This window comes from Anguilla anguilla, chromosome 1, assembly GCF_013347855.1.
Source record: "Anguilla anguilla isolate fAngAng1 chromosome 1, fAngAng1.pri, whole genome shotgun sequence".
NCBI lineage: Eukaryota > Metazoa > Chordata > Actinopteri > Anguilliformes > Anguillidae > Anguilla > Anguilla anguilla.
In genome coordinates, this window is record NC_049201.1 from 15,808,807 (window position 1) to 15,829,422 (window position 20,616).

The window sequence follows — 20,616 nt, forward strand, 5'->3', positions numbered from 1 at the left end:
AGTAAGACTGAGACTATGAGGACAGGGTCTCTGCATACATGTGCAGGTGTTCTCTAACTTTAAGGTGTGTGTGTGTGTGTGTGTGTGTGTGTGTGTGTGTGTGTGTGTGTGTGTGCGTAGGTGTGTGTGTGTGTGTGTGTGCATGTGTGTGTGTGTGAGTGTGAGAGAGAAAGAGAGAGAGAGAGAGAGTGAGACAGAAACAGAAAGAGAGAGAGAGCGAGAGACAGAAAGAGACCGAGACAGAAAGAGAGAGAGATGCATGCATGGGTGAACACGTGCATGCACATTTTTGGGCAGAATTCCACAGTTCTCTGTTATCCTGCCAAACTGAATCGATGTTCTGTGCCTCCTCTCATGTATGAAGCAAACAGAGATGAGGCTACAAGCCAGCTGAGATCAGTCACCATGGCACCCCAGCCGTGTCCAAGCAGAGCTGTCTCTGCTCATTTCACCCTGGACTGCATCCAACAATATGTTCCTTTGCAAAAAAAAAGAAGCTGTCTGCCTGATTCAGATTTCCACTGAAAATTCACATCCATTTAGCGTGGCTCATATATGCAACCTCTGGATCTAAACTCATGGTGTACAATGAACTGACTAATCCTAAATAAGAATGGCAGACAACCTTCTGGCCAAAACATATAGGACGTTCAACTGAATGGCTGAGAATGAAACAATACCCCCATTACATGAGGTAACCCCTAAAAAATTACAGCCAATTGTTAAATGTCCCTTTTGGGATGGACAAGAGCTGTCCATTCCAACTTGATCATTGGGTGACAGTGCATCTTTTTGGAGGAAATATGTTAAAAACAATATTGAGAGTATGCCCTCACTGAGGCAGTAACAGAAGCAATGGCACCACTGCCAAGCAAACAGCATGTCATTTCCTGTTCCAGTTAGACTGAGGACCAGGACAGTAAACTAGCCCACTCACAAGCTTACTCATATTTGTTGTCTACTGATTCTGTATTTATGAAGAATGAACATGCTGAAAATCAACTTTTAAAAAAAAATCTAAATTCTGGTAATCATAACAAACACACTGGCAATGTAGCCTGATATCAGACAGAATTGTCAACTTGTTACACTCCATTTCCATCTTCTTCAAAGGTCTGGACCCAGAAACTGGCAATGACCATACTACTGTACAGATTGCTACGATAAGATACATTATACATTATAATGTCACATTAAGCAAAGGATTGTGAGCAAGACCTCCAAATGACCCTTTATTGAATTAGACAGGAAGAAAACCTTTGACCCTCGTTGACCCAAAAGCAGACATATTTACGGGGCTTCTTTATTATGTCCTGCGACTGAATAGAAAGAAATCCAAGTTAATTAGCGCTAACAGAGATTATTGGACCATTCATCCGGGAACCCAGTCCCTTTTAAGCTCAGAGAAAGCCGCTTCACTAGTGAATTTAATGCTTTTCAGATCACCGCTCAAGGCGAGATCCATTTTTCTCCCAGATGTGTACAGTTAGCTCAATCTGCTGCAGCACAGAGCTAGAACAAACTACACAAAGCTCACTGTGTACGTGATAGCTGTAAATCCAGCAGCCTCTTACTGTTTTTTTTTCCTACTAAGTGAGTGTAGAGGTCCAGTTTAGAAAAAAGAGACTTGTTTGAGTACAGTACCATAACTATGACTGACGCGTATATGCGCACGTGACAATGCACGCACATTATGATGATTGAAAAACATTAATTGTGACATCAAGCCACTCTAGGGGAGATGTGAATGGGAAAACAGCCTGGGGCAGAATGATTGGTGTCAAAAAGCCTCATTTCTGTCTAATCAGACCACCAAGCCGCATTAGCCCAGAACCACGACCTCTCCGAGACTGGACAATTAGATCAGGCTATTTTTATACCCGCACCGGAGGTTAATGTAATTGTTCGTCTCTGGACTGCTCTGCCAAACTGATGGTAGAAAGGAAGGACAGATAGCACACATGATAACTGTAAACTTTGTTTCACATTATTAATTGCTTTATGTGACATTTTGTTTGCCATTTTAGATATTCATTGAACAGAAATAATTGAATAGAATAGTTGAAATAAGAAAGGTAAAGATTAACAAATTACCAAGAGAAAAAGGGGAAAAGTTTATTAACTCTCACCTGCACAAGGAGCGTGTCTTTCACTGAATGTTACAAGATGCATTATAATACTGGATAGCCCCTGAGAAGTCAATAATATAATAAGTTATTTATAATAAGCTGTAATATGAAGCAAAAAACAATAAGCTGTAATATGACGTGCATTTTTTTGTAAGAGCAAGTTTGATGAACTCATTGACAGAACAGTGCAAGAGACTACAACAGGATTTAGCATGGCAAGGCTCGCGGTGTGCTTGGCAGTGGGGAGCGGTAAGGTTGCCATGGCTGCGGCAGTAGGGTGGGCACGGTGTGGGGAGGCAGCGCGGGCGGCTGTCTGAGGGGCTTTCCTCGTTGGCTGCTGGACGGGCCCGGTTGCGGAGCGAGCTGGCGGCGCCCCAGGGCCCAGCGCTCCTCTGGTAGCACGCCCAGCTGCCCCGCCCACGCCCTGACTGATCATCGGCCTGACAGGGCTGCGGCAGAGCCGCACTGACTCACAGTCAGGGGAGAGGATTTCACGGCGCATCTCTCGCCAGGGCGCCTCGCAGAGACTCCGCCCCCCGACCAGCAGCCTTTCTGCTACAGCACAGCTAAGCGCAAGTGATCGTGAGCACAGGTGATAGGGCATTCCTATGCCCTTTCATCAATGGGACGTTTGAGGGGGTGGGCCCGCCGGTAAAGACGTGGGTTTAATCTCCATACTCGTTCACCAGTGTGCAGCAAAGCAGAGATCGCTGTGTTGCCTCCAGCACTGCAGCTTCCCCCAACCCTCACACTGTTAGTCATGCTGAAGAATTACTTTCAGGAGTACTCGGACGGGGGGGGGGGGGGGGGGGGGGGGGGATTCATGATTACCATGAAGTGACTGCTCTGAAGGAGGGAAAAAACTGGCGTAGAAAATGAAATCACACAAAAGAGGTGATGGAACATCTCAGGTAATGCCACTGGACCCAGAAGGAGGAGAGATCTGCACAGATTACACGAGAAAAGCCCAGCCACAGCTCTTAAATCCCTCTTTAATTAAAGTTAAAGAGAGCCCCAGCGCACTTCATTATTGCAGTGGGTCTTGGCACAGGGAGTGCAGATGACTCTGTGGCATCCCATGGTGCTCCAGTCTAGCTGGTCATGTGACCCTGACACTCCTGCCACGCTAAGAGCACCCAGTAACACCCCGGTCCCAGTGTCACATGACCATTGTCCATGAGGAGAGTTTCACTTGTTTAACAATTTATTTGAGCCTCTCAGGGGGGATGAGAGAAATGAATTCATCAAATGCACCTGCGGGGCTCCATAAGAGAACTACGACACATTGGTCCTCCTGTCTACGATGTCTGAAGGAAGGAGTGGGGGGGGAGGGGGGTGAATAGTTCTTTGGCCTTGGCAGAGCAACAGACAGGAGCCGATGGGAGGGAAGGAGCAAGTGAACCATCGGATGACAGTTTATCAGCAAGCGCATAAATGATGCAGCTCCCAGTATAAGAACGTCAGCAGTGAAGTGCTCAGATGAGCTCCTTTTCCCAGCCATCACTCCAAACCCCGGCGTGTCTCACGTCTTTCCTGAATTATGGAATGCGCTCACAGCTGTTCTCTTGGAGCCTTGTTAAAACAGACAGGGATAACTGCTTAAAATATGTGTGTAAGTGTGTGCATATGTTTGTGGCGGGCTGGAGGGGGGGGGGGGGTGTATATATCGGTACAGCCCAAATAAAATGAATAAATAATAAGTAAATCAGTAGACCAGGGATCCGTAATATTTTACAAAGAGCAGGGATCAGCAATTCTCTGGCTATTATTTCAGGGCCCTGAAGTTCAAATATCAGTCCAGAACTTAAATGGGAAGGATGTTCAAGGATGTACTTTGTCTGTAGTCTGGTTTAGGACCATATAAGGGCAACATTTAGAAGGTCTGATTTGGGGTCTGGAAAAACTGAGCTCAACACAGTCCCACACTCTCCTTTCAGATCTGATAAAGGTTACAAACAGTAATGAACTGGAAAAGCTGCAGTCCAAATCAAAATGAGTAAAATGAGGACGAGCTTTGAATGAGTCTGATTTCAAAATAGGCAGACGGTTGAATAAGGAGGCCAAAAAATTACTTCCGTGGCCAACTGATGCAATGAAGCTGAAACCTAAAATATAACTTACATCTAGACCTTATATCCTCCCATAATGACTTGTGTTCTGCATTCTCTGAGTTAAATATCGTACGGTAAGAACCGCACAACATTTTTCCGAAGTAAAACTGTTTCAGCTTCTTTTCTGCAGAGGCTTAGGATATGAATTTGAGAATCAAGATAAGACTGAGATTAAGGACACAAACTGTGAGATCACTGAGGCTGACACATACTGCAGGCAAATATCAAATCCAAGGATTTTAACATGACTTCAATAGTAACAATAGAATTTGAACATGGAGGCCTTAATAGTTCAGCAGGGGAAGAGGATGCACACTTAAGGATGCATCGGATGTTACATAATTCAAACAGCAGACACTTATAACAAACAAGCAACCTGTATTTTAATAAGCATAACACATAAAACACCTTAGTGGTAGAATATTAAATCCAATCCATGGTTATAAAGACACCACACAACAATGACAATCAATAATATAATTAATATCACTGTGTATACCACTGAGTGACTTCTTTGTAATCACTTGTCTTTTTTAACATAAAGGGGGAGAATTAACAATTAGATATTTTAAAAAATGGGGAAGTATACTGACCTGTTCAAAATGTAATCACCTTAGCATTTATCCAACCAAAATGTGGCTAAATTAATTGCTAGCATGTAAGCCACACCATCCTCCTTCCTACTCAAAAAAGCATGTGGTCAGCCAGTGTCACCTATCTTGACTTCACAATCATGACTTTGTAGTCCAGCACTTAACTGATTACTGCCAATCTGCCAATAGTGCCCCATTTAAACCATCTCTGGACTCCCTCTGGCCCTAGCCGGAGAGATACCTATCGCAGAGGCGATCCCATCTGTCTGATAAAACTGGCAGAGAGCCAAGGAGCTTGTTGTGCTCTCATCAGCACGTGTATCAGCACATGGAGAGGAAAGTTCATGCCTCATAATACACTATGGCGGGGGATTTCTCCCCACTGGTTTCTGCATGGACTGGGAATGCTCAAGCACTATGACTATTCAAAAGTGTATGAGAAATACGCTGGGCCTCTCTCCAGTAATATCCGTTTTGCAGCTGATGGACAGCCAGCCTCGTGGCATGCTAGGTAAGTAATTGCCGTATGCGACAGGTTTTGTACATCAGCTATGTTGGGAGACAGGTTGGTCAAGAGGCGTGTAATGAAACACAGTCACTTTCACATCAGACAGTCTGTCTTGTATAGACCCCTGCGCTCATGAAATGATTAACCAAGACATTCAAAAAATTCCATTCTGACTTGATTGACTATGGACAACGTGCAGCTTTTTTTTTTCAATTTCACACACAAAAAAAGAATAGGACGGATATTGTTCATTTGAATCATTGTTGATTGAACCCTCTTGGCTTATTTCATTACCAGAAGGTCTGTTGCAATTTGTGCAGAAATAGAGCAAAAGGTATCTGTTGATTTATGCAGGGAAATATCTGCTCGTCTGGCCATAAGTACAGTAATTACTTCTTGCAGCCAGGCCTAATTACGTCTAGCATCTTGATTTTGCACATTAGGGGCCATATGAAAACTCACACAAAGCAAAGACGGGCAGAGCACTGGACCAAAGAGCCGATTTCTCCAAGTTTCTACACTACAAAAGAGTGACAGGAGTTTGACTGGCAGGTCTCCGGGGAGGAAGGTGATGACTAAAAGAAAATAACTTGTCACATGAAAGCCCACTGTGTCAAATTTTTATTTATAAACACAGCTCTCATTTATCATACCAGCGACGTTTTGAGCTGTGTAGAAGGCCTAAGAAAAATAAAGATAAAAATAAATGTGGGGCAAAGGATGAGTCTACACTTTTAGTACGGTCTCTGAAGATATATCAGACAATATTTATAGACTGGGATTTAAAAAATAATGAATAATGAATAATAAAAAACACGAAAACATCATGGGCTCAAAGAGCCTGAAAAGAGAGATAACAATCTTGCATCAGAATTCCGTGAAATAAATTATTCAGGAACAAAGTTATGGAAATAAGTGTACAACTTGCTAAAAATACCAGTCTAAAAATAGTGCTATCTAAATATAAGCAGCACTGAGAGCTACCAATTACTGATTACGTAACCGTCCAGAGCTTTTCATCATCCCTAATATAAAGAGTGGCATGATGAGACCAGATTCCATAGTAACCCTGATCATGATGCTTGGGGACTATAGCGATAAGGTTGCTAATCAACATGCGCAAGCATAATTAACCAATAACTGCATAAACATGAGTGTGTATATTGCCTCAGTAACTCCCTAATATTGTTTTCAGGCCTTGAGCAGCGTGGCTGATATAAATTCACGAGCATTCAGCGGTCCATATCCAAACCAAATGTGAGCTTTGCATAGAGAAACCTGTGCCATCGTATATGGCAAGGGTGCCCAACAAAGGATAACTTTTTTCTTTACCTTAAAACAATTTACTGCTGTCCTTCAGTCTGATGGGCTCGTTTGTATTAGGTAAGCCAGGTTTGGGGGTAGGGGGAGTGCCATGTATGGGGCCCCAGAACAGCTAATGCCACCATTGATCTGAACACTTTTTGTTTTGTCTTTCTGTGCGGAGAGTTTTTCTGGTGCCCTGTGACGGACTGGCAAACCGTCCAGGGTGCATTCCTGCCTCTCGTCCGGTGCATGCTGGGATAGGCTCTCGCCCAATGCATGCTGGGATAGGCTCCAGCATCTCCCACGACCCTGACCAGGAATAAGCAGGTGTAAATAATGGACGGTTTGCTTTCTAGCGTGTGGCGTCCATCGCTTCATATCAGTCGGATATGTTAATGAAACGCTCAGGTGAAACAGTTAAGTGCTGAAGGAGGCCTCACTCCAGCCATCACCCCCACACCGCCGGGCCTCCACAGCGGCAGCACGCGCGTCTCAGCTCCCTCTCCGCCCCCCCTCCTCCCCAGGAGCCGGGGTGAATAGCGTGGTAATGGCCCCGTGGCTCCGTGATCGCGGACAATGCCGCTCAGTGGCGTGCCGCCTCGCCGCCAGGCCGCCATTGTGGAGCTTCTCGAGGAGGGCTGGGGACGTCCCGCGGCGGAAAACATCTCCCAGGAGTCAGCCATGTGTGCACGGCCCGCCGAGCCTGCCCTTTTTAAGGCCTGGGAGTGCATTCTGCTCTTACAACACAAGAGCCCCCTGCCCCCTCCCCCTCCCCCCCCACCCTACCCTCCACCGCCACCCGCCCCGCCACACTACAAAAACACGGAGAAAAGATGCCTTACGAATTAGACCGAGCACGTTTTGGCAAGATTGAGCAGCTTTTGGTCGGTTTTGGCACAGCAGCCCCGTGCTGCGCGTGCCCTGCAGTTCCAGATAAACGGGACAGTGCGAGGGGACGAAAACAAGCCCCCGTGGGCAGCTAATGTTCAATTAGAAGCGCACACTCCCTTTATCATCATGGAGTCAGATGCTCTTGAGGTCCTTGCCCTAATTCAGGGCAATAAACCTCTGCACAGTTAGGCCGTGCAAACGACAAGGGACAATGTCTCCAGTCTGACAAGTCAACAGCCACTTTGAACACTGAATATAAAGCCACAGAACCAAACTTCAGTTTTTGTCATTGATTTTGTTAGCGGCTGTTGGATCCAATATCTATTTCACTGTGACAAACCTTCCTGTTGTGAACAGACTCCTGAGGCTGTTTTCACAGTAGAGAATTCAAACTACATTTTCCTTTGTAAGTATACAGCCAGAGACATAGATCTCATTTAAGAAGTGTGGAGGGATTAAGGTTATGGTTAGGGTAGCACTTTACAGCTTTGTAGCTGCAATGTTGTTGGCATCAATTTACTTTTTCACTGAGAAAGTGTGGAAAACGAATGATGTTCAGGTAGGGGATATGTCCCACTTATCTGAACCGTCTAAAAAAGCACTCAGTTTTATTGTGGATGCAACACTGTTATCTCCCAAATCTAAGAAAGAGGCTAACATTCAGGAGACGCCCCCCCCCCCCCCCACAAAAAATATGACAAAATCTGGGCACGCCTGCAGATGATTCAGCAAAACAGCCCTATACCCCGCAGTCACAGGCAACTAAGGGTGGGATAAGGTACTAGAAATAGCACAAGTGAGTTCCAGATGGACACAGAATACAGGGGTCGGCAGCCAGGCTTTTTTTATCAATAAAAAGGGCAATTACTGTGAGAACACCCAGTTTTTTATTTAATTGGCTAATGAAAAAAACGCCCAAAAATCAACCGCAAACAGAATTTTAGTAGATTATTTCGAGCACCTGCACTGCAGCCTCGCTAAGATTTATAAGTATTTCAGGGTGTAATTTGATCAGAAAATACACAGAGTTCAAAGTGACATATTTTAAAAAGCCTCAGCGATAAAAGTGATTGAGTGGACTGTCAGCCATAACAGCCTCATATCTTACAGCACTAATCAGTGCTCCAAGAGAAAAGAGTTAAAGATGGTGGAGATGGTTTACAAATTATATAGTCATTTATGTATGCGTGTCAGACTCCTCCCGTTCTCTTATATTGTTATACCATCCACTGATTCATAAAAATGACATTAATGTGCCCTTGAGCCCTCCTGTGAAATGGGGAATGAAACAAACAACTTAATAGTCAGTTTTATTTATCCCTTCCTCATCCTATTAGGGGAATCCCCATGAGGTTCAGGCCAGAAACCTCATTCCACAACATTACACATTAACTTCCTAATGTCATTGCATTGACTGTTAAAAGATCCATATGATATGGTGATCCATTGTAGTTTCGAATACATTACGCATCTCTGGACTACATCAGCCAGCAGTTCTTACGTAAACACAGCATAAATAATGCAGACATAAATTCATTTTAATAAAGAAATATAACTGCTATATGAAAGTACATTTGCATAACTGTTCATTGGTTGAGCAGTGAAGTGTGAGAGATCCTTCAGCAGAGATCCAGCAGAGACAGTTATAAACCAATTTTCCCAGAAAGAGATGTAAACAGGGTCAGATATCTGTGGAAACACAGGCACCCCCGCCCCCTCACCCCCTGTAGCTCTCAAGAACGTTCAACTTCAAAACCCAGACAGGAGAGCTGGCCCAGTTCATTAGCCCCCTGTCTGTTTCAAACCCTAATTTAATTAACTCATCTGCTTCTGAATCAAACCGTCCTCAAGAGGGGACCCAATCTCTGAGCCTAACTGCGCAGTGAGTGAAATTTCACAGGCTTCTCTCAGCAACTGGGTAGTCCCCAAAGTGAAATGGTCCATAAATTACACCCCCTATGCTCAACCGTACGGAGGAAAAGATCTACTGCCAAGTATCACACACTGCTCAGATCTACAGATCAGGCTGATTTGTTCCCTCCCACCCCATGAGCACAGGCACTCTTGTGCTCCTTCGCTCTCTGATTCAGTCTATGCTACACCACCCCTCCACTGAGTGTGTGTGAATGCCATAAGAAAAACACAACGGAGATTTTAAACAGTGCTTTGGTGATGCAAATATACAATTTTGTCTCAACAATATAAAAAATTTTTTTTTTTACACTTTCTGGTCTAAGTCTAAGAATCTTGAGAAACACAGTAATTAAGAAAGCAGTTTCCTTTGATATGGCATACACTCCTGTGGCAAACACCACACCTGCTCTGACAGACCTGTCTGGGAGGAGCCGGGCGGGAGGACTTACCCGTGCTGACCAGTAGTCTGGGGGGCGGTGGCGGCGGAGGCGGGGGTGGGAGAGGAGGATAGGGTCTACACTGGCACGCCAACTGGCAGTTTTCTCCCACCTTCTCCACAATAGTCCGCGAGCATGACTTTTGAAGTTCCCCCTGAGTAAACTGGTAAGGGGAGGCCAACATGGAACACGGAAGAGACTTCTCACACGGTGATACACAGCAAAGATTTTAAATAATGGACAGTTGACACCAAAACAATAAGGTCATGACTTCCAAGCACAATTTTCGAACATAAAAGTGTCACAATAAATATACTAGTCCAGCACACAAAGACAGTTTCGCAGCAGAAGTTCAACCACTGTGGGATTGTTTATCTACTGTGAATATTTAAAATACTGGGTCAGCCTCTTGAATGTGTGAATGGAACATGGGAAGTCAGAGAGCAACACACTCTCTCAGGGCGTCTTCTTCACCTCCCACCAGTACATAAAGAAGGGATACTTTTTTCACTTAGTAAACAGGCCAAGCAATAGTAAATTTAAAGAGACCCCAGTCAACTCTGATCCAAGACAGAAATGGATCCAAGACAGAAATCTGATCAAAGTTGCCTTGGCAAAACAGGAAAATAAGATGAACAGAAAACTACAGAAGTTGAGGTCCTCTCTTCTGAGAGGCCGCCCACCGACTGAGTGGGCGCCCGGGTCTCCCTAGGCTCAGAGGGGGAGGCCGGCAGAACACACAGAGATCACATTACAGGTGAACCCTGGCACTGGCACAGAAAAGCTGAGTCAGGAGCTACAGAAAAAAGAGCAGGCTGATAGGGTCTGTGGGCAGCAGTGTGAGGTTGTGGTGAGAGCTCCTGACTGGTGAAGGATTGTGTGTTCAAATCCCTAATGAGAAACCGCAACTCACTGTGGTTTCCTCCACGCTGAAGCCTTGAGCGAGACACATATGCTATTCTGCTCCAGCTAATAACCCAGCTGTTTAATCAGCGCCAATAAGATAGCTAATGACGGCAAAAAAGAGACAGATGTTCCAGTACTGTAACCATTAACACTTCACCAAAGAGATACACAGCCTTAGCCCATCTGATAAAGAAGGTAAAAGCTACTATGATCTATCAGAGTAAGTGGACCTCTTGCCACCAACATTTGCACACCGGAGGTTCCTTTCATTGCTCTGTTTAAAAAATTAAATTAAATTAACATACGCTGTAGTCAATACGCACGTACATTTGCAGAGTTAGGAAATTAATCAATAAATAGTCGTCCTTGAATACTGGAATTCCGAACATAAGCTTCAACTGTAGACTAATAAAGCAATTTAAACAGATATGTAACCTAAAACTATTCATACTTGCATTGCTTTATCTTGATATTGTTACTACCTTAAAAGTGCAATTAAATGCAACCTCAGCTACCCTGCAGTTTGCATCTACTTCCCTACCAGGTCACTGAATACTACTTGTCATGCCTCAGTAAGTTTAGGTAGTGATGGAGTTAGTCTGCTTCCTATTTAAATGCACGTTATTACAAATTCTCAACATCTGTTGACAGGCCGGTGTAAACGATTGATTACCGCGCCATTTCGCTGGCAAACCTATCAATGTTGTTATTCTTGGAGACAATTTATAGGCCAGATATAAAAATCAAAAAAATCAAAACAAAAACACCATCCGACTTCCTGTTGTTTACCACACTATATTAAAGCTGTTTGCTATAGCCGGGTGTTGCGACAGTAACGCATCCTGAGGGCTATGTGGTGTAGCTAAATATCACCTCGACTAATAAACTCTTATGATTAAATGAGTGCCTAAAAAGCAAGTAAGTAACCAAACAAAACCTACCTGAAACAAAAGTAAAAATGACGTGAAAAAGCAATGACCAAACAGAAAAGGCCAAAAACTTAAGCTGAGCGGCAATATGTCTCGGATCAGCATTCCTCCTTTGCGCTTCTCACAACCAGCGTGGTAAGTAAACAAGTATTGGACGCATAGAACTGGGCTGTTTTGAGCAACTTAATCCACTCTCCCCAGTTAGGCGACGAAATGTGAAACAGACGATTCCAGGAACAGTTTTTGACACATTCTTGTCCTTGAATCTTCGTTATTGGTAGCATGTGAGCGCCTTGAAAATCATACGCCTTGCGTGGACAGATCCTGTCAATTTCATTTTTCGAAAGTTGCACTGCGACCAAAAAATATCACCATGGGAAATTGAAAGGGGCGCTCTAGTCGCTATCAACCACAACGCTGAAGACTAAGTTCTTCGAAGATGGGAATCAATGAGATTTACTGTACAGGGCGACGGATTTAGGCTTAAATTTGATATCCCTCTTTTTTCTGGCGCAGATATGTGTGCTAATCTAACGCCAATAAAGTTGGAGCGGCAAGGAATTATAAATATATGTATTCATTAATTATATTTATAGTTATGCATCTCACCCCAAAGCGGCAGTCCGGTTTCCGACTTCTTCAGTTTGGTCAACAGTATACCCAAATTTGCGTAACCCCACAGGGGAAGAGCCTATATGGCTTTAAATGACGGTATTCATCCCTCTTCCAGACACTTGCTTAAAAGCGCAAGAGGAAAAACCACGTCCACCCGGCGTCCAGCATTAGTGCGTCCCACACTTGCAGTCCCGAAAAAGGAGATGCAATCCTTTCAACACATTGCTGCCTATTTCAAATAAAATCCCAAGTAAAATAGGCAGATTGCATAATTACGGACGTCAGGGAAGTGCAAATGATCCGTGCGTTTAAAGAAATGGATGAGCGGCGAATAGATAATCAAGCAGTTCAAATATCAGTTTCCACGGTGCTTGCAAAGATGGGCTTCAAGAAACGCTTGGGTAGGTCACGGCGTCAGTCTGTCAGCTAATACACAGAGCGAGTCCAAGAGTGAGAGAGACGTGAACCCAAGTGGGGAGGCTAGCCCATGCTGTATGATAGAGAAAACAAGTCAATAGATGAAGGGACGGGAAAGTAAAATCAGCGAAGTGATTTTGACCGGGGTGCCTGCGTCTGGCACATTGCAGTTTACTGTTTTCACTCGATTATCTTTTCAACATCCGTTTAAGTCGGAATGTCCTGCTTACCACTGTTTAGCACCATTGTGCATTTGCATCAGAGAAAATTTATGTTGGACGATAGTTGGATACGCACACCATTTCCTTCTAGTAAAGCATCACATTAACCTTTAAACTACCACGCTGCTGTGTTCCAAGAAATCGAACTTCTTACTCAGTTCAGGGCTTTATTTGATGAACTTCTAGCAAAGCTACTTTCCAATAAAACGTTCCCTTGAGGGGTAGTCTAATCCTAAAGATGAGTTATACTGTTTGATTCACTATGACGTGTGGATATTTCATTTGGATACACAGTGGTTTTTAAAGACCCTAAATTGTGGAATTTGCCCGTTGAGAAGCAAGCAGTCGAACGAGAACAACCCAATCGATCCACCACACCGTCTTAATTTAAACGACATTTTGACTTTCGCTATTTCATGATATTATTCGGCCAGTTCAGGTTCTGAAACTGACCGTATACAAACGATGCCCTCTTCCCGGCGCAGATTTTGCTTTACCCTTGGGCATACCCTACAGGAGTGAAAACACGCAGATGGGAGATGCACTATGGCACCGAACTCAGGGTCCACTGAAATAACGACATTTGATTGTTTTTTTTAATAAATAAGGTAAAATGTAAAAACTACAGAGCTGTATTGTGAACTGAATTAAGTTCACCAACACCAATGTGTCTGCCAAACACACGATCTGGCATCCAGACATAGTCTTTCATTTAATATGGAGGAACAATACATCTCAAACAGGCATGTTTACCATTATACATTTTTTAATTTTATATGTTATTAATTAAGAAGTTGTATGTAATTTCCTCAGTGTTGTAGGGTTCTAAAGATGAAGATGGCACTGTGAGGCTTCTCATGCGGTGTATTACATGTCATGGAATAGCTTGTTCATGTATATTCCATGGATATTAAAAGTGGCCTACTATGGTGCTCTTCCTGGCTACAGAGCTTAAATATTACATTTGCCTTTGTGATTCCAAATAGTTAAATAAGTTAAAATGTAAGATAAACCTGTAAAGATTCCAAAACCATCTTTGATTACAAGTTTTCATAATGTTGCTTACTTTCCTTCATACAACTGCTAAAGGCAATGGTGAGTATAATTCTCATTTAATGTCATGGATAAGTGGATTAAGGCTTTCTTATTTTTATGCATGGTATGTGGTATTCTAACAAGAACAGATATGACACATCTTCACCTTCTATCTTCTTTCTCCATGATAAAGCCCTCGGGCAGTGGCAGGGTAGGTTAATTATTACAATTTGACTGCACCTATTGTGTAGACACATAATTACATTTTTCTCAGGAGATTTGAATATTTGTGCAAGGTCAGTAAGGGAGGCTGGGAGTTTCTGAGTTTTTTCATTGTAACCAGATCATTTTACTTATTGTTACAACATAATAAAAAATCTAACAACTCAATAGAACAGGAATAAAAAAGAAATACAATACAATACATTGCTATACAATAAATAAAATTGTATTAATCCCTCTTGGGGCAATTAAGAAGCACTTATGTACAAATGTGCTTCCTTCACATCAGGTAAGTGGCAAAAAAAGGGATAGGACATTGTGATGGGGAGAATTTATATTACAGGACTTACATGTAGTAGTACTTGTTGAAGAAGAAGAAATAGTGAGAGAAGAGTGAGGAGGAGGAGGAGGAGGAGGAGGAGGTGGCGACAGCTGCACAGGATGGACAGTAGCAACTGAGGAAGGCCCGATTCGGCAATGCCAGGGCCCCTCCCTGGGGCCAGGTGGCTCTTCACAGCATGTGGCAGCACTGTACCCCACCAAATGTCAACTTCCTCCACTGCAGCTAATCAGCCCAGGAAAAAAATAGCACCGGACTCCACGCACCCAGTCCTCATTAACACTCCACACTGTCAACAAACGCCCGTCATACTAAGGCTGGCTCTGCACATCTCTCAAGCCAAGCTGAGGTAGGGGTACTCTGTTTGGGACTACTCTAGTAGTACTGGTTATTAATATTGACTTGGTGATTGAATCAATGAGCAAAATATTGAAATCAGCTAACAGAGCAGCACAAGGTAAATAAGGTGCAAGCCTTCTCTCAGATGTAAAATTTATGGCTTGTGCTTGGGAGATTATCCAACTAGGCCAAACCTTCCCCCTCTGCCCTGAGAAGTAAAATCAGCCATAGGCAGCATATTATTCACCACACAGCAGTAAAAACTGCGACCATTTAAATAAATTACACAGAGTGCAGTGAAGTGATTTGCATAAGTAATGGTTAGTCTGTAAATGGTCACTGCTACAAAAAACTATTTTAATGTATATTATTTGCCCTTTATAGCCCACAGCCATACCACTATGCACCCTGCTCCTGCCTAATGGCTAAAGCTAAGCAAGTGTGGGCTTGGTTAGTACTTTGATGGTAGACATCCTGGGAAAACTAAGTTGCTGCTGGAAGTGGTGTTCATGGGCCAGCAGGGGGAACTTTTCCCTCTGGTCAAAACATCACCAATTCCCCAGTGCAGTGATGGGGACACTGTGCAGGAAGAGATGCCATCTTTCAGATGCAATGTTAAACTGAGGTCCTGACTCACTGTGATCATTAAAAATGCCATGACACTCTTCACAAAGAGTCAGAGGTTCCCCAGTGTCCTGGCTAAATTCCCAGCTTAGCTCTCTCAATCATCTCCTGATTTTATTGACTAAAAAAATTGCCCTCTCTCTCTTCACCTCAGCTGGTGTCTGGTGAGTGTACTGGCGCAAAATGGCTGCCGTGCATCACCCAAGTGGGTGCTACGCATTGCTGATGACTGAGGTGAGTTTCCCCTGATTACTGTAAAGCACTTTGAGCATCTGGAAAAGTTCAATGTTTCATTCATTCATTTATCAAGAGGCATGGCTGTGAAACTGCTTACTCAGAAACATCTGGTGAAATACAATAAGAAGGATATTTTCCCTACGAAACAAATACATGTGAACACCCAACATGTGAATAGTACACGTGAACTTTAAAAAATAATGCTACTCATAAGATGAGAGCAAGAAAGGTGACCTGTGCTATTTTAAGATTTATGATTTGTTTTCACATGTGGAAATTGTCGTTTACATGTGAAAAAATCCGATCACTTCTGATGTCCAGTTCACATGTGACATTTTCTTTTCAGATGTGAATATTTAAATTTTTTGTAAAGTTTGAATTATAGACTATGAGCTTGTGAAAAAAAGAGTGCAGTGTATGATAAGATCTAAGTATTTACACGGAATACTAACCTTGGCAAATGTTAACTTCTGCAGAATTGATCACTGACCAGATTAAACTGGACCTTTGGCCAAAGAATTAATCACAATTTCCAAACCTAGCAGAAATACGCTCTCTGGAGAAACTGCCAGTCAATGACAATTGCTGAAGTAAAATCTTTACCGTGGATCTGTTCGCTCGGAAACTCCCAACTCTCCAAAACATTGCATGGAAGCAGATGGTCGCCCTACGTGACTGTGCTGATCAAAGTGTCTGTGTGAATCATTAACTGATCAAAGGCAAGTTCACATTAATAAAATCCTGCAGGCATCTAGGGTGAGACACTACTTGTTCATATGACTCGGTGACTTTAAAATCATGCCACTGACCTTCCTACAGTAAACTCAATTTGTGAGATAGTTAGATACGCAGCCACGAAGCTAAGCCAGTGCCATTTAATTATGGGAAACTAGGGGATTCAAAGCACTACTGAGGAGATTAAAAACAAAGGGGCGAGGGAGGCTTTGGAGGACAGAAGCTGCAGTTCAGGCTCTTTCTTCCCCTGCCGCGGCCAGCCCTGATTGAGCTTAAAGACTGATGTAATCTAATTAAATAATGATGTATGGGCTAGTGTGCATTAAGGTAGATTTGACTGATAGCTCATGCAATTGAGGCATCCATTAGGCTGTTGTTCAATCAAGATCTCTCCCTCAGCACCCCCCTGTACCACCCACACCCACCACCCCCCTCCCTCCACCCCCTGGGGAAGACACTCCAAGGTAAGCTCAACAGTTCTACAGTAACTTGACTGCACCCACAATGAGTCCGGCATCTGTATGCATGTATGTATGGCTCAGCCTTCCCTCATCGCTGTCCCTTCTTTACTGTCCAAGAGACTACAAAGGGCCTAAGTAGAGCCAAGAACAGCTTATCTGCCCTTGAAGCACCAGCAAAATGATTCAGAGGGCTAATTGAGCCCCTTGTCAGCAGACACCTTGATACCTCTCAATAACTGCCATGAATTTTCAAATTCCAGTCTTGAGTCTTCCCTCAGTGTTCTCTGATTCTGTTCACGGGGTGTATAGCATACCCCACTCTCATATGGCTATTCCATTACTTGGTTTTAGTTTGTCATGATTGTTTTATTCTGCTCACCCTATTTCCTTTGTTTTGCCTGGTTAAGATTAGCTCTTTAGTTTCCCTTCTGTTCTCTTCCTGGCTGATGTCTTTCATTTCCCCCTCTGACTAAAACTGACCACACTGTACAGGAATTCCTGAAATTAAAATAGAATCTATGGGCAATGACCATTGGTCACCACTTACCACTGACTTCATTCTCAACTGTTCCAAGCACCTTACTGTAGGTCACACTGAGGTCACTGCGTCGTGCACATCGATTTTCTATCCCTCCTTTTACATGTATGGTGTGCGGTCCATGTCTTCTGCGGCTGCGTCTGGGCCGTAAACAAAGCTGTCTGAAGATTACCAGGATGGGAACGCTGTGTCAATGAATTCAGTATTGCTGCCTGAAGTCCTACACCTCTCTTTCCAATCTGCTTCTGTAGTGAGACTGACTTCAGATTCATCAGGCCTGAAATGGTAAACTATGGTTTTTCTTGTTCTGTGCAAATAGGTAGCTGGAGGGCACCTATGACATTTTAAGGTTCTATTGAACCGTATGACAAAAACACATAGCTAACAGCCTTTTTATTAAGAGAGATACATTGTTTCACAAGGCCTGACATTTAAGCATGCTTTTCTGTTATTAACCTTTTCTCATTTTGAAACCATGTCATTGTGATCAAGTCAGTTTTAAAAAGTAAACACTTGCTAATGAAGCTACTTAATATATTATCTTTATGTTGTAAAATATGGACTACAAATGACAAATTACTTTAGCCACTCATTACCTTTACTTTTACTGAAGGGAATAGGATTTTAATTTGCCTGCTTGGTATTTTGTATTTAAGGAAATATTATTTATATAATATTGTAAAGTTATGTATAATAATAAAAATGTCTGTTAAGTTTGGGGAATTTTATATCATGTGTGGTTAAGCCTTAGTACAGAGAACAGTGAGTCCCTTCTGAAATATCTCAAGCTCCTATTAAGGTTATACATTTATAGCCTTGCTATTTTGAAAGGGTATAAGAATATATGAGATCTTTGGGGGGTGGCAGTACGGAATTTCTCATTGCAACACAGATTCAGAAACTATTCAACTGTTTTTTTTTGGGGGTTTTTTTTTGTTGCCAAGAGTGATATTCCTCAGAAGCTGTGAACAATTTGATAAACACACAAGTGTCCGAGATACAGTGTGCATTATGGGAAGTGCTGATATATTCTGCGGGAGCTGCAAGCTGTCCTGCGGGAGCCATTCGCTGGCTTGCCTCCTCAACCCTCCACTTCAGCCCCTGAATCGATTTACTGATGAGACAGAGGCCCTAAATCAGAGTGCCAGTTGTGCTGACTGTGCTCAAACCCAGAACCAGAAAACGGCGCCTGTCACAACACAATCCATCACATTCGCTGCTCGCGCACCGCAAAATAAATAAAATGAAATACAAACTGGCAGCAGAAAGTCCTCCAAAAGAGTGTGTCCGATGATGGGTTCGTCCTGTAGCTTCACACTACACACGTCAGACCCGTGATTTGACATCTTTGTCCAATGGAAAAGCCAAGGAAGTACAAAGAAGTAAGATAATAGCCAATGGTACTTATACCTATTTTGAGCTTCTGTCCTTACAGGGTACTGAAATAACTGTACTTTAGATTCATGCGCTAAAGGCACTGAACGACATTGGTCAGATTTGGTTCTGATAGGTATACTTTTGTGCAGATGATTCATTTAATTTACAAAATTAGCTCTTTCCCCTCTTTCCCAAGGGTAAACATCCGGAATCATAATGAATGTGCTCGTTTATCTCTATTATCCTGTGTGGAAATAGCAGGTCTCAATATTAGCTATTTTATTCAAATACTCCCTATTTTATCATCTGTACTGAAAAATGACGTTGAACAGACTTGATACATCAAAGTGGCTAAAAATAGGAACTGAAAATAGGAAAAACAAATCCACCTGAAGCAGGGAGGTGGAAGAATGACTGACTCTGGTGACTGGACTGTCTACAACCTGAAGCATTAAGCACTTTGGTAGCATTAAGCTGACACAAGAACTAAGCTACCTAAACAATTACAAAGTTCATTCAAAATGATCAGGGTGAAACATTGTGGTCAACTTTTTTTTTCCACTTCATGTTGAGCTATGTTAAAGTATCTCTGGCTCTCCTTGAGATGAGGTTCATCTGCTAAGTGGTGAAGACAATCTGGGAATTTCCCCATACTCAGGGACAGGAAAGGCCTGACAGCTGTGGCTTCACTATCAGCAATCTTGGGTCCATTAAACCATCCTGGGTTCCTTGCAATAAGAAAAGAGTTCCTGGAATAGGTTTATCTCAGTCTGTGGAGTCACAGGAAATTAACCATTAAAACCAGGGCTTAAAATACAATGAGGATTCCAACGCTTGTCTTTAATGGATCCATTTTTAAAGAGGCCATTTCAACAGGAAAAAAGGGACCCTTTATCCCCCAACCTGGGGTTTTAATGTGACTGGCAGCAAATGAGAAAATGAATGGGACAGAATTACATAGAATATACATAATGACAGAGAATATGGACCATTAAGACTCTTAGAGTGCTTTTATTACTGGGAAAAGGAAAACGAGAACATCCATGTTGCGCTGTGCAATAAAAAAGAATCCTCATTGCCATTTATCTGTCAGGCACCTTCTTTCATGTTTTTAGAAAAAATGGTAAAAATACAATAAACAATCCTATTAAACTGAACTCAACTGTGCCAATCGAGACATGCAAAAACTCCTGGCTTTTTAATTAGGCCTGCCTGCAATCTATGTAAAACATTTTCAAATGAAGTTTCCTGTTTCATTGTGCGGTTAGAGAAACAATTAAGATGAAATCTGACAGAATTGAGTCATTCCTTTTGCTTTAGGGCAATTTTAAACTATAAAAATATCTGTGACCCGAGAGTTTGAATGAACCCCTATGGTAAACGTCGGCAAGATAGTTATCACAAGATTAGAATGTGATCACCCACTTCTTAAAATTAATGGGATTGGTTTTATTTTTGGTTGCATTTTTCATTCCTTGACTGTTTATTGTCTGCAGACCTCAGCACTGCACCCTCAGCCTTTCTCTGTTCTGCGAATTTCATTGTTTCTCTGGGCATCTGTTTATTCATGCGGTTGACATTCGCGGCCATTCGGTGTGCATCATCAGCAGCGTTCGCCATGCATACTGCCCCACGAGTGGACCTGGGGAGGCTGCGCCAGCTTCTGACTCACTGGAGAGCAGGAGTTGCTCGTGTTTTGCAGTCACTCTTCTTAGAAACTGTCTTATTTCTG

General features: G+C 42.9%; 1 protein-coding gene across 1 annotated transcript in view; it reads right to left on the reverse strand.

The window, feature by feature from the left end:
- prima1 (proline rich membrane anchor 1) overlaps positions 1 to 13,380 on the reverse strand; it is a 36,590-nt gene extending 23,210 nt beyond the window's left edge. Inside the window, exons 1-2 of the mRNA XM_035379445.1 lie at positions 11,736 to 13,380; positions 9,901 to 10,051 (exon numbers count right to left, since the gene is read on the reverse strand). Coding sequence (XP_035235336.1) covers positions 9,901 to 10,051; positions 11,736 to 11,828 — 244 coding nt within the window. The 5' untranslated portion in view covers positions 11,829 to 13,380. The remainder of the gene's footprint in view (positions 1 to 9,900; positions 10,052 to 11,735) is intronic.
- Between the last annotated feature and the right edge of the window lie 7,236 nt (positions 13,381 to 20,616).